The sequence below is a fragment of the Sceloporus occidentalis genome, unplaced genomic scaffold (assembly GCF_023333645.1).
Source record: "Sceloporus occidentalis isolate IW3139 unplaced genomic scaffold, rSceOcc1.0.p SCAF_1, whole genome shotgun sequence".
Classification (NCBI taxonomy): domain Eukaryota; kingdom Metazoa; phylum Chordata; class Lepidosauria; order Squamata; family Phrynosomatidae; genus Sceloporus; species Sceloporus occidentalis.
In genome coordinates, this window is record NW_028316981.1 from 134,147,145 (window position 1) to 134,162,233 (window position 15,089).

The 15,089-nt window shown below is 43.1% G+C and overlaps 1 protein-coding gene across 2 annotated transcripts in view; it reads left to right on the forward strand.

Moving 5' to 3' along the window:
- The window catches only part of LOC149322222 (uncharacterized), a 29,165-nt gene extending 14,084 nt beyond the window's left edge, over nucleotides 1–15,081 (forward strand). For both annotated transcript variants that reach the window (XM_089536986.1, XM_089536993.1), the window contains exons 3-5: nucleotides 4,857–4,958; nucleotides 8,301–8,465; nucleotides 11,630–15,081. In XM_089536986.1, coding sequence (XP_089393112.1) covers nucleotides 4,857–4,958; nucleotides 8,301–8,465; nucleotides 11,630–11,776 — 414 coding nt within the window. In that variant the 3' untranslated portion in view covers nucleotides 11,777–15,081. The remainder of the gene's footprint in view (nucleotides 1–4,856; nucleotides 4,959–8,300; nucleotides 8,466–11,629) is intronic.
- The last annotated feature ends 8 nt before the right edge of the window (nucleotides 15,082–15,089 follow it).

Genomic DNA, 15,089 nt, shown 5'->3' on the forward strand with positions numbered 1-15,089 from the left:
AGCAGATTCAGTCCCAGTTGACTCATAAAAGTTTATTGTGTTGTGTCTAGCTTGGATGTTTCACTTCCAACTGTGTGGTGAGACCTCCACCAAGCCAAATGATAGAGTGGTCACCATTGTAATAACAACAGCAATAGCATTTACATTTCTATACCACTTCATAGTGAACACAGCACTTATAATCTGTAAGCCAATTGGCCCCAACAAACTGGGTACTCATTTTACAGACCAACGAATGGATGGAAGGCTGAGTCAACCTTAAGAGCCCGTGGGATCAAACTTACAACATTGTGGCTGCTGTACCAGCATTTAACCACTGCACCATCAGGGCTCCTTATTGCCATGAGGGAAGCCTACCCCTCTTGATTTCATGGCTTCTTCTCTCACAGCTATTCTGGGTTCTCCTGGTACTGAATCTCTTTTGCAAATAGTGTCCATTACTTAGATGACTCCTATATAACCCTGAGCAACTGTATAAGAAGGAACTCTAAAATCAAGAGTGCATTTGCCATTCTTGCCCTGGTAGCAGATCCACCACCTTCCCCTTCATGTGATTAATCATGCAGTCATGATCTACAATCAACTCTTGCACCATATAGTGAAAGGAACCACTCAGTAAGCCTTTCTTCAGTAGCAGGAAATCTGTGGCTCTCCAAAAATTGCTGGATTGTAATTCCCATCAGCTACAGCAAGGCTGATTGATGCTGAGAGATGATGGGAGTAGTAGGTGAGTTGAATCTAGAGTACCACAGGCGGGTTACAGACCGCCATAAAGTACGTGCTCCGTGCATACTAGGGTTAGGAAGGGCCGTATTAGATTTAGGAAGGGTCTTACCTTCCTCACGGCCCTTCTCTGTAGTACGCGCGGAGCACATCGTAAATGGCAACGCCCATCCACATGGGCGCCGCCATTTTGACGTCTTGGACGCATAGTGTCCAGACGTGTCACGGCGGAAGTGACACCGTGAGGGCACGCTTCGCCCCTCGCGGCGCCACTTCCGCGTTTTGAAAAGGAGCGCCATTTCGGCGCTCCTTTTTCGCTGCGCCGGGAAGCCTCACGGTCTGGCTGCTGGGGCTTCCCTCCACAGCGAATGGCGGCGGCGGGAAAACAGCTGCTTGAGGGTGGTCTGTAACCCGCCACAGATTCTGCAACCATTCCATTGAGCCACTTTGTGCTTCTTACTTTATTTGCAAGATGGCCTGGCCTTCTTGTTACTTCACTGGGCATATGGCGGCTCAGTTTTATCATGGTCATCACACTTACAGAAAGCCGTTTGGTTGTTGTGAATATGCATTAAATAAATGAACATTTGTGGGCAAAGCTTAGCCCTCAGGGCCCCAAATAAAACATGGCCCTCTTCAATTCCTCCCATGCCCCAAAATATTTTGGCTCAAAACTGTCTTAGACATGTGGGGGCTGTTATTTAAAATTAGAAGCGACTTAGTTGTTTCTTCACATTTTTCTTTGGGGGGAGAGAGCTAAAACAGTTTGGGCCCTACAAAAGTGAAACAAAATACCCTATCATTTTGTACATTGGGGTTGGGCTTATTTTGTGTGTGTGTATGTGTGTGTGCGTGTGTGTGCGTGTGTGTGCAGGTTGGAATGGGGGATATAATCACCCCCAAGGGCTGTGGACTTAAAGAAATTACCCTCCCTAGGTGTGTTGAAGAGACTGTTGTGCCTTCTCATGATGTGGCCATATGACAGCCTAATCTTGACCTCTAGGGAGAGTTCTAGCTTGATATGTTCAAGGATTCATTTGTTTGTCTTTTTGGCCATCCTACAGTATCCTCACCACTCTTCTCCAGCACCACATCTCAAATGAGATTATTCCCCTCCTATCCACCTTCTTCACTGTCCAGCACTCATATCTGTACATGCTGATGCGAAGTACAATGGATTGGATGATTTACTTTATTTATACCCCAAGTATGCCTAGTCCAGAGACAGAAAAGGGTCCTCCCTCCATTCATCTGCCATTGGCCTGGCCTCAGAGGGAGAGAAGCACAGCTGGACTTGATTCCCCTTCCCCACTGCCATACCCTTCTTCTCCTTTTGTGTCATGTCTTTTTAAATTGTAAGGTTGAGAGCAGGGAACTATCTAATTAATAATTTGTAAGCCACTCTGAGAGCATTTCTAAATAGTAGGGCATAATTCTTTCATAGCTACCCTTCCCATTCTTAGTCGTCTTATTTTTTTGACTGCAGTCACCATTCTAATCAATGTTTGATCCAAGGCACAGGAACTCTTTTACTATTTCGATTTCTTCATTATCTAGACTGAATTTATGTAGATCTCTCATGGTCATTATTTTTGTTTTCTTTATGTTTAGCAGCAAGCCGCGGTCATTATAAGCCTATATAAATTGGCTCATAAATTGGCAGTTGATGCTGCATCAACAATTTGTTGCATTAATCTGTTTTATTAAAAACAGTGAAGAGTTTTCTCGCCACTTAAAGCATAATAAATGTTACTTGACACAAGGTTTTGTAGACTCATGATCAGGTTCATAAGGTATAGTCCGTGAAAGCCTATGCCAAATAACTCCTATTAGTCTTTATAGAAATGTATGTGGTTGTTTTGATTTTAAAATAAGCCTATATAAATTGGCTCATGGGGTTCTAATTTAAAAATAAAACAAAAGGTGAATAGATCTCACCAGACTGACATCTGCCCATCCAGACCAACCCCAAGATAATGCTCCTGAAACACAAATGATAATAGGAAGAAAAACCCAAAATGGCCTTTGGCAATCTAAAAATGTGTTCAGGTGTCAAGGAAACAGGGTGAAGGAGAAACATCTTGGCTAGTTTCCCAGCCATAGCAGTTCTTTGTTTCTCAAGAGCTTAATCCTTTGGATATAAAGAATCGGAAATTGTTTTGCCATGCAACATATATAATTCAAGGTGGGCCAAGTCTGAAAAGTGAAGCCTAGCTGAAAGTGAGTGGCAGCAGAAAACGATACCCTCAGTGAATGATTCAGGAAAGGTGTCTGTCACATGAGGGGAAAAAAGGTCTGAGTGTCTCTTTTCAGAAAGGGAACTTCTCAGTTGATGCTATATTACAAGAACATTCAAAGGCTTCATTTAGTCATGGTCTGAACACATGGTTGCGTGACACACACAGGCATCTGAAGAGGATGGCTCCTTGTGAACATACTGTACTTCTAGGAGAAGGCCTTCTTATTATGTTTTTGCAGCAAGGAATGTACCTGAGTCAGTGCTTTAAGATACACACTTCTTTCTTTCTCTCTCACATACATATGCACACACACACAGTATAAAATGGTTAGTTTGACACTATATCTTTATGTCTTATTTTGTTATGTTGATATTCCATCTTATTCTCCAGAGAGCTTTGTCCCTCCCATTATGTCCTAACAACAATCCTATGAGGTAGGCCCCAGATTGGGGCTACGGCAACCGCTTGCCATGGCCCCGATCTGGCCTTTCTGTGGTGCAAAAAGCAGCTGAAAAAACCAGCTCCTTTTTGCGCCATGGAAAGGGTGCCATAGTCACCAGCACCATGACTTTATAGCGCTCCTTTGGCACTGCCTCATCTAGACGCTGTGTGGTGTGGTGCATAGCATCATGCTGGCCTGGGGGCGTAGCCGGGGCGTGCGTCATGTGGATTCCACGCTCTGACTCCATTGTCAGGCCAGTCTTTCCTGCCCGTCTGCACACCTCTTAGTGAGCTCCAAGGCTAAGTAGGAATTTGAACCCATATTTCCATAGGCCTCGTCCAAAATATTAACAAGTCTTTGATAAATGCACTGGTCCTTATGGAGCATGGCCCTGTGCTTGCAGGTTCTTTGTCTCTACGTATTGCTTTGTATCTGCCTTGACTTGGGAGGCTTGGCTTGACAGCAATGCCACTGAAAGAAAATGGAAAGGGGTTAGAACCTCTCCCCCAAAATCTTCAAAAACATATCTTCAGGCACCATCCCGATGAGAGACAAGTGAGGAGAGAACTGCTATCCAAAACAGAAACCCCATGCTCTTCTGCCTTCTTTTTCTTGATACCATTTTTGCAAAAAAAATTAAAAAAATACATTTAAAAGGGCCTCCCACATAATATTACTGTATACTTCAACTTAACCACATGTCCTGACATCACCCATTACTGAGCTGTTCCTCACCTCTGCTCCACAGCAATAGAGAGCAGGGAAATGCCCACTATTATATGATCTTGGGAGGTGAAGTACCTTGAGCTTAGAGTTACAAAAAGAAGAGAGGAGGAAGCCATATGGGACTACCTTTTTTTAGCAGCAGCCCCACCCTGGCTTTAGGGGTTTTTTTTGTGAGGGAGTGGAATAAAATGTAGTTCCTCCCTACAAGGGGTATACAGTATGTGTGAATGTGGGGTTGGGTCGGTGAAGAAGGAATGTTATGTTTCATTTGGAGAAATAATAAAACCTCCAATAATAAAAAATTCCAGGTGATTTCTGGCTCTCCTCTGCATAGTATTCAGCCAAGATTTTAAATACTCCTGAGCATTTTAATTAAATTCTGAGGTTTCTAGTCCCATAAATGCACATTAGATGTATAATTGCTAAGGACATAGTAGAATCAATGTTTCTCTTTAGTTAACTTGTTACATTTGTTCTCTACAATACTGCCAGCTTGGCACACTTAACCTCAATGTCCCAAGAGGAAGGCTTTGTATATTTGTTTTGTTCTCCCTCCCTCTTTTTATATTTCTATTTCTTATATTTTATTTTGTGTGTGTGTGTATGCAAGGAAAAGAAAAAATGGGAGAAGGTGGAATATATAGGGTATGCACACAAGGTAGGCTTGTATATTAATATATGCTCTCCTTTTTTTTTTTTTTTTTTTTTTGGTTAACATTATGTAGGACTGTCCCCCTCCATATTTCAGCAGCAGCCAGCGACTGGTGGGGCCCCAGTCTGGAGTACAACACTTGGAGACAAGCACTGCTGAAAATCATGGCATGCAGGTGAGGACAGACCATTTGTCAAGGGAAACATATTGTCTGTAGAAGGAGCTTGACACATCTGGGGATAGGTTTGGCTTGGGAGGCCAGTGCAACTTACAAGGGGTTTGGAAGGGGATGGACTTTATTATTTTCTCACCCTTCCCCAAGTAGCTGAGGGCCAGGTCTCTCTCCTTTACCCTCTCCACAACCCTATGAAGTAGGTAGGCTTGGAATACCATGTTGTGCTGCCTGAAGTGGAACGGCAGATGATGTGTCTATCAACTAAGTCAAAGTACATTGTACCTAAAGCGAAATTATTTTGGCACATGAGGCAGAAAATCCTGCAGATACCTGTCCATTTATCTGACAATAAAAACAAATAATTGTAACTTAACTGACAGTTTGCTGCCCTTTCATCACATTTCATGGCTGATGTTGCTTCACGTTAAGGCCTGCCATGGAGGTAGATTAAATGAAGAATGTGTGACAAGCATACTGGCTTACCTTGAATGTACAAAACCCACAACTGGAAATGGTCAGGCTGGTATCTTCAGTACAGTTAGAGTAATCAGATGGACTTCCAAAGTGCCTTGTTATCTTATAAGCCAGAGGTGGACAACTTCCCTAAAGCCAGAGACTACAAATAGCTCCTGCTGAATCTCATAATGCAGCATTTGCCCCATCCCCTGAATTTTGCCTATTTTTAGAATGAAAAATGCCCCACCCCATGCCTTCTATAGGCTGTGGGGGGCAGTTTTGCCACATCTCAAGGCCTCTCTTCAGTTGTGGCAAAATTGCCCCCCACAGCCTATAGAAGACATAGGGAGGAGGTCATTTTTCATTCTAAAAATAGGTCATGATAGTCTACTTGATGCCCAGGAGATGTCTTTCTCACCAAACATGAAGTGACTGGAAATCATTTCAGATTTTGGAGAAAGCACTCTATGTCCTAAAATAGTTCACTATCCCTCACCCCAAAACATGGTGTGCCACAACATATAAGAGCACAGGGGTGAGGGTGTTTTCTTCCACTTTTAAAAATATTGGGTGGAGAGAGGTAATTTGGGATAGTGGCTATACTGTACCTCCAGAAGCTGTACTCTTCCTATGGGCCCACTTTCCCCATCTGTGCTATAAGGATAAATTCTAAAAGAATAAATATTGGATCCAATGTGTAATACAAGGTTGGGGGGGTATGTGGTCTTCCAGATGTTGTTGCATTCCCAACTTTTAGCACCTTTTGCCATTGATGTGCTGGCTAGGGTTGAGAGGAGTTGCAGCCCAATACCCTCTGGAGGGCCACAAGTTCCCCCCCTCCCCCCCCAGTTCTAGAACAATTATAAAAGATGACACAAACATCAGCAACAGCTTTATTGTCCCCTAGTGTAGTCACTGGAGTAAGGAAACTGCACCACTTTATCAAAGGTGCCTTCTTCAGTGAGAAAGGGGCGGATCGTCCCCATTCTGAATGCAGGACGCCATGGTGCAAACATTAGAATTAAGTTCATCAGACAAGCCACAGAAGTTGGACCTTAATTTGCTAGCCTTGCAGCTAACATTAGAATAATGTTTGTACTGCCCCTTGAACATTTATATTTATTGTTGCTAATTATAGATTTTATTACTGCTGATTATTGGGTAATTATTAGTGGTTTCACTTGACAACCAATCCACATGTGCAGCTGAACCACAAGATGATTTGGCAGCTGGTCTCCACTGAAAAATGAGGTGTAGCTTTTCCTGAACTGTACAGCCTGAGTGTTAAACAGAGTATCTGTGTTGTACCCATGACCATAGGGAGAGAAGAAGGCATCACAGATGCAGCATTTTGCAGCCTGTGCCTGTGAGTTTATGCAAATAATGCATTTTGACATCCAGATTGTGAAATACTCAGAATAGTATGCACTGTGAAAGAACTGAGCTTGCTTTCTTCTAAAAGCTTCTTTGTAATGATCCTTTCTCAGGTAGACAGTTAAAATATGATAAAGTATATTCCTAAAATGAAGAGCATGAATCAAACAAATCTGTGTTTGCAAACAGGTGCATCAAACAGGGACATTTGTTAATGAGTTCACAGAAGCTCCCTTATTGAGCATGAATGTTCCTTGGCCAGTCTGGGTTTGCTTGGCATAAAATATGAGAAGGCCCAGTCTGATGCACCTGATCACTTTGTGCAGAGGAAATCTGTTTCCTTGTGCAGGCTGTGAATGAACTTGAAAGACTAACCCTTGTGTGCCTCTTGCTACACTAGGGTATCTTGATGGCTTCATTAGAATATTTTGGTTGATTTTGTGGGCTGGTTTGAGCTTATTTGCTCAGGACTTGGAAAGCCGAAGGTAGCAGGATAACATTACCCTGAACTCGTGCTAACTCAGTATTTGAATGTCAGTGCTTTAACTCTCTTGCACTATCATTAACAAAGAACAATTCACATGCTGTAAGTGGTGGAGCATTATCCTGAGTCCAGTTGCAAGCCTCATGTTTTTAGGATTAAGGTTATGGTTACAGATCAGATCAATGCTTCCTGTATTTTCTGACCCCACTGGGAATTCCAGGAGGAGAAAAATCAGTCTCCTTTGAATGGGGCTGATTTTCCAAGAACCTGTCACTTCTGCTTTGCAGCACCATGGTTTGCTGAAAAACAGCTGGGGCATTTTTGTCTCAGTACATTATGTGGGAGAATCAGCACTCTGCAGTAGTTTGACTGTTGGACTAGGACTTTGGAGACCAGGGTTCGAATCCCCACTCAGCCATGGAAACCTGCTAGGTGACCTGACAAGTCACACCCCCTCAGAGGGAGGCAAAGGCAAAATGCCTCTGAACAAATCTTGCCATGAAAACACCATAATAGAGTTGCCATAAGTCATAAACAACTGGAAAGCACACAACAGCAACACATGGGCTAGGACCAAAAAAAAAGGGGGACCTCAGTGGCAGAAAGCAACAGCTTTGTTTGGACATTTAAAAAAAAAATTAAGTCCTGTCTTTTGTTAAACAAACCAACCAACTTCTGTTTGGTGGGTGGCTGACATTTGGATATTTAGTCCTGCATTCTGCTGCTATTTTTATGTAGAGTAGACCCATTTAATCAATTGGGTTTACCTGTATGTTGACTCACCATTGAACAGTTGATTGGATGGGTCTCCTCGGAACTAACTGGCAGGATTTCCTTCATTTATTGCAACTGTGCAGGTGACACTGTATAAGTCTATGTCTGTGTGGATTTTGCAACAAAATGTGAATCTGGATGACTATTATATTATATTGATATAGAGACTGTTCTTAATGTCAGCAAACCATATGGCTTCTTAAAAGCCCAGCCAGTTAATCAAACTGACTATTCTTGTTGCTTTGTGTATCTAGGGAGATGAGCTATTCTGTGTTGGACCCCCTAGCAGCTACCAGCTTCCTCCATGGGAGCAACCACGCCTGCCAAGTTATGAGAGTGTGCGGAAGAAGGATCGGCAACGAGAGATCCACCAGATGATTGCTGAAAGATTTGGCTTGTGGGCTGAGGTCTCTCAAGAGGTGGGCAACCTATAGTAAGCCTCTTTGTGGGTGGTGGTGGTGGTGGTGGGGAACCTACCCCATCACTTTCAAGTGAGGCAGAATTTCCCTATTTGTGGGGTTGTATCTGTGGAGCTTAATCTTAACACTCCTTACTGTGATATCATGGGACTCTGTTCTATCTTTTCAATGGCTTTTTTTTTATCTTGGAGGAAGGAACACAGTGTTCCAAGACACTCCGGTGCTAGCTAAGCCACTTGTTTACATTCCTTCTAGTTAATGATTCATCCTGTAGCTTCTAAGAAGCAGTGTTTCTGTCTTCTAGGAGAAGTCCAAACTGACTAGAGGGCAGCCATGGGACAAGTGTTTGCCCAAGGAAATGTTCCATACCTGGTTGTGCCCTGTGTACACCAAATCTAGCTCTGCATGAGGTGACCCATGTTGGAACTAAATGCCACAAGAGTTGGACAGCTTTCTTTCACTGGCAAGCTTCTTCCTGTTGCTGCTCTTGCATCTCTTTTAGCTGCACGTGAGGCATCAGGACACGCCTGATCTGTGTCTTCATAGTAGTTCATCTATTGCCAGGACTAATACAAGGCAACTGTGTCAGGATATCTAAAGGGATTTCAGTTCTGCCCTTCCCTGCTCTGCACTTGCTTGTTGCCAGGCCTCTGGCACACTACGGCTGCAAGCCAAAGCATGCTTTGCCAAAAGCAAACCATACTGACTCACATTGAATATATGAAGCTGCCTTCTGTTAAGTCAAACCGAGAGTTCAGCATTGTCTCCTCTTACCAAGCAGAGATTTATTCCCATTTAGTTACCTGTAAATCTGTTTGAGACTGGGGTGGAGAGCTTTGGCAGATTCTGATTCTGCTCCTGTTTATTCCAAGGGCCTTGAGCCTTACACCTTGTGTAGTAAGGACTAATAGCAGCAATCAGCACTGTTAGCGACACTTACAATCTATATTACATGCTTAAAGTGCCTTCTGCAGATAGCTGATCCCTCGTAACAGCCCCTGGTTTAGATAAGGGGAGGCCCAAAGTGGATAAGTAGGAGTACGTGTTGGAAAGAATGTTTTAACTTGGGGTTTTCTAACTTCAGGTCTTTGCACTCTGTCCTCAGGCATCTGGTCTCAAGCAGAATTATTCACAATCCCTTGTGATACTGCCTTCTCCCCATCCCATCAGGCATATCTTCTCTGCCCAATTCTGACATGTATTTTTCTTGGACTCGGGACACTGAGGGAACCCTGATGGGTTGGGAGACACACAGGAGTGCTCAAGTTTTGGTGGTTTGCCAGGGAAGACAAACTTTAGGTCCCTCAGGTAGAACAGAGTACTATACAAGAAGCTTCTTCATTAACAAATCAGACAGGAACATGTGTTGTTCCACCTCAACCTACAAAAATCAGGTAGACTGAATATCATTACATAACCCTAAAGCACAGAGTGAAAGGACACAGAGAGAATCAGCTCTGGGGGACAGAGCTTGGAAACATTTGTCGTGGGAGCTTGTGGATGACTCCAACTTCACTGGAAAATACAAGGACTGATAAAGTGGAAGGCAACAGGATAAGCAGTGTGGTCTTCACAGATGGATTGATTTAATTAAGGAAACTACAGCTCTGAGCTTGCAAGACCTAATCTGGGCTGTTGATGGCCAGGGCTCATAAAGGCCTCTCACTCATATATCAAAGGCCTACAGATAATTTTGATTACTTATTCAAGGGTGTTCTGTTCTCTACAACTTATTAAACTTACTTTTGGTCTACAGATATCTTTAGTCCAGGGAGTGAGAATGACAAATCATTGCTCTTCAGATGTTGGATTGTAGCTACCATCATCCTTAACTATTGGCAGGGGCTGATGGACTCTTCAGTTCCACATCTGGAGGGGCAGTTTTCTCTCCCCTACTGTAGTCTGAGTGCATGTTCTCTCCAAATGTGTAACCTTCAACTGTACAAGTTGCTAAGGCAGACGGATGGCAAGGAGAACAGGGCTCCCCTGTTTTTTAATTGTTGTACAGAAGACAGGCTTTTTGGCACACTTAACTTCTCTCATCGCTGCATGACAACTGTCAAAGATTCCTCCTCTAATACAACCGTGAACAGCATACAGGAGGCCTTTTCTCCTTGGCATTCAGGCATGTTAGCGCAGGGAAACTGGTGGCAGAAAAGCTTTACCAGTGGGATGTCACATGTTCTCTTGTTGTCAGGACCACTACAACACTGTGTCAATATTCTGCTTATTTATTTGATTTATATGCATGCACTCTGTGCCTATCAGGTGCATGAGACAATGTACAATGAAAATATATTTTAAAATTCTCATAAAACCAATGAACCAGGAAAATAGGAGGAAAATACTACCAACACCCTATGCAATAAAATCTGAAAGAGTGATTCAAATTAAATTGAAGAGAAATAAAACAGTATACAGCATTAAAATCCTAAACGAATTGTCTTGATAGAACAAAACAAGGAAGGGGCTAGCCTCACCTTCTTCAAAGGGTGTTTCACATTTGGGGTGCTGCTAATGAAAAGGCTCTTTCTTGAGCATCCACCAAACAACCTCTGTAGGTGGTGGAATATGACTTGGCCTCCCATGATTATTGTAAATGACAGGCATGTTCATATGACTGGAGGTTGTTTTATAGATACCTGACCCTAAACCATTTAAGGCTTCAAAGACACAGCCATGTTAGGCTGTAAAATCAGTGTGCAAAGAGATCCTTAGCATCTTCAAGGCTAACTGAAAGGAAGAAGCTAATAGCATGAGCTTTCATAGACTCATGTCTATGAAAGCTCATGCTACCAGCTTCTTCCTTTGAGTTAGTCTCAACGATGCTACAAGATTCCTTTGCACATTTAAAGCTTTGTAACCCAAAACTAGCACTTGGAAATGAGCAGGACTCAGGGTGGAGAATGAGGGTGCACCAGTTCACATTCCCAAGGATACATGCCTTGGAGGGGTTGGGAAACATATTTGCAAAAGAGCCTATGTAGACATACTGTCCATGGACCTTCCCATCACAATGTTACCAATACCAGGAGAAGGCTACTAGGATAAAGTGACATGATACTGATTCCCACCACAAGCTGAAGCTAATATTTGGATAAGGGATGGGATTTTCTGTGCTTTGTTTGGGAGGAGGCATAACAGGCTTCTTTTCTTTCTTGCAGTTACCACCTCCCTATGAGCAAGCCCTGCAGTATCCCGCAGCTTTATCAGGAACTGAAGTGGGTACAGAGTTGTCAGCTGGGCACAGCTTGCCAGACATGCTCCAAGCTTCACCTACTTACCCAACTCAAAGAAACACATCGGTATAGGGTAGACATTAGTCTCCCTCAACCCATCTCTTTGGCAGAGTTCGGGACACTGTTTGTATAGTGCCATCTGCCACACCCTTTTTCCTGGTGCCACTTTAGTTGAAACTCTTGTTCTAGAACTGCCACAAAGCCAGCCTTGTCTTTTCTTCTACTATTATCACAGGATTGAGAATGAAAACTGGAAGCTCTCATGTTGTGTTTGGACCTGATCCTGAGGACAGCTGAACAATGAAAACCATGACTAGGGAGAGATTTTTAAAAAATGATTATTTTGATTTTTGGAAGTATCAGAGGCTGGAAAAATATCTATCACAAAGAGTCTAGAGATACAGAGAATATCATAGTGCAGCAAAGCTGGCTGGAATCATTAAACTCAGGGGAACATCTTTGCCCTAGGAATCCATAAGCCACATAGAATCACTGCAGGAATTTCTGTTGGGTATCCTGCAGTCAACTATTGAAGAAAGCCACTAAGATGGTCCCCTCTGCTACTTTAGAGAGACCCAGACTTCTTAGTCAAAGGGCTCTTTGAGTTTGTTTTTTAATCCTCCTGTGGGAATTGCCAAACTTTCAGAATGTTAAACCTCACACAAAGAATGTTGTACTGGCTTTTTGGCTTCTTAATAGCAATCAACAGAACAGGAATGGGTGCTTCAAGTGACCAAATGACTACATTGTGTATTCTAGCCTACTGCGTCTAGCCCCCAAGACATCCTTGGGAGGTGTTCTGGTGGGATTTTGTCTTTTGTCTTCTTTTAACTGCTGGGCAGTTTTATGAGGCCAAACAAGATTAATGGATCAACAGAGGACAGGATGTGGAATTTATAGAGCAACCTTCTCAAGAGTCCAAACAACTTAAGGTTTAGGGCCAAGCCATATCAGCCATATCATGATGTGTGGACTTGGAGTTTCCCCCAGGAGGGGAGTAAGGTAGTGATAGTTATCTTTCTTCACTCCCATCGTTGTTTACTCTGCTTGATTGTTTGTCAGTTGGAGCTCAGACAATCTTGTTAAGCTTGAATCTAATTTTTGTTATTTGGGGTTTTATTTGTATTTGGAAAATAAGCTTTGAAAATGTTCCTAATGCCATCACTTAAAGGAATCTGATCAGGAAACAATTGCCACCTCTGGTCCAGTCCAGTGTCGTAAGTTACCAAAATGGGTTTTTGTTCTGCCTTGTTTCTGCCTTTCTGCAGAACTGGTAGAGCTCAGGAATAGATCTAAGAAGTTGCATCTGGGATTCATCCTTCTGTGGCGAACAGAGATGTCATATCAGAGGTTCAATAAATGATGAAGCAGTTTGAAGACATTCACCACCTGAACAGCAAGCTCCCCTTCCCTCTCCTGGACTATTTGATGTGGCTATAAACCATGGCTTTCTTTTAACCAGTGTCAGATTGCAGCTTCAGGTCTTGCTCTGAAGGATTAGCTTTAACAAAGCTTTTACAGCAGTACCAACAAACTGCCTCACAGAGGCTAACAAGGAAAAGCAAGGAATAGCTATAGCTGGAGCGTGCACATACCTGAGGCCTGCCTTGACTATGTTACAACATAGTTGAGAGTCCTTTTGTCTATGAGTGTTTTCACCTACAGCTCCCATCAGCCCTACCAAGCATGTCCAATGGTGAGGGATTATGGGAGTTCTAGTTCAAAACATCTACTTCCTCACATCTTCCTTAAAAGAGACACAGCCATGCTAGTCTGGAATATTCATATGCAAAGGGATTCTGTACAACCTTTGAGACTAACAGCTAAAAAAAAGCTGTAGAAAGGCTTTCATAGAAGTAGGCCTAGTCTATGAAAGCTTATGCTACAATGTCTTTCACACAGGGCCAAAACAGACAGCCCTGAAGGGGCAGCTTGAAGCCGCCCCTTCTGAAGATGGATTGGGGCTGTGGCAACCACATGTTGCAGCCCCAATCCACCTTGAAGGTGGCCAAAAAAAGGAGCTGCAAGGATCCTCTCCTTTTTTGGCCAGCAAAAAGGCGTCTTCCGGGCCCACCAAAGTCCAAAGCTGGCTTCATGATGTTCCAGCAGCGTGTAAACGCTGTGTTGCCAGAGCGTCATGAAGCTGCCCATGAGTAAATGGTGGCTTCCGAACATGCAGCATCAAAATGCTGCCTGGGCAGCAGCATAAAATGGCTGTCTGTTTGGCCCTGCAGTCAATCTCAAAGATGATACAAGATCTCTTTATGTGCTTAGAGAAACAAATACCCAAGTGTCCAGTATCTAAAATCCAAAATGCAAGAACCTGATTGCAGATTCAGAAGGAAGAACTGGCTCAAACTAACTGAAGACACCAAAAGGTAAACAAGCAGGTGGTCTCAGTAAAGTGGAGGATGTGAATAAATACACAATACAAGATAGCCGACCTCCCTCTAACACAGCCAGCCAGGACTTATGGCAGCAATGGATAGGAAATTGATTAGTAATAGCATTGCCTCAAGTCTACAACCTTTCCTATACCTCCAGCAGACCATAGTGAATAAAGTACACTAAGGCCCTCCTAATAGTTTATTGTGCCCAACATTAGAGGGAAGCATTGTGCATGGGAGTACTGGATTTCTGTAATGTTTAGAAGACTGGCTATCACTGAAGAAATTCAGAATAACAAAAGTGGCCAAAGATTGACAGCTGTGAACATCACAAAGTCATATCAAGGGTGCAACTGGAATAAGCTTTTCAAGTCACCCAATTTGTATGATTTATTTCATTTGGATTTCTAACCGAGCAGTACAGAAATTTAAGTACTGTACACTTAACCTCCAGCCACACACGGGTAGGGCTGGAGAATATGTTGTCCTGCAGGTATTGGAGAACTGCCATTCTTATCAGCCCTAGGCAGTGGTAAGGGATGATAACTGTAATCTTAACAGCATCTGAAAGGCCACATGTTCTCAAGAGTAGACTTCCACAAGCAGGTTCCTTCCAGATGTCCTGGGACTAAAATTCATGTTGGTTGGGGCTGTAGCCCCACACATCTGGACAGCACCAGTTTAGGAAAGATTACTCAAGTGTGGCAATTGAGTTATTTATTGCTTTATTAAGTTCATCTTGGTTTGTTTGTTTGTTTGTTTTTGCAAAAGGCTGTTTGGGATGTTGCAGTTATGGGATCTGAATGCATTGAGAGAAGAGTTCAGTAAAGTGTGCTCCCCCCACCTTTTATGGGCCTCAACCCCTGCAGTCTCCCAGGGCTGCTCTTTTTAGAATCAAAAAGAGGTGGATCCTAGAATGCTCCAGGAAGATGTTCACAGTTCCCATTCACTGTTTAACAATTAAAAAATACACGTTTTTCATTATCAGAAGTAAGCTT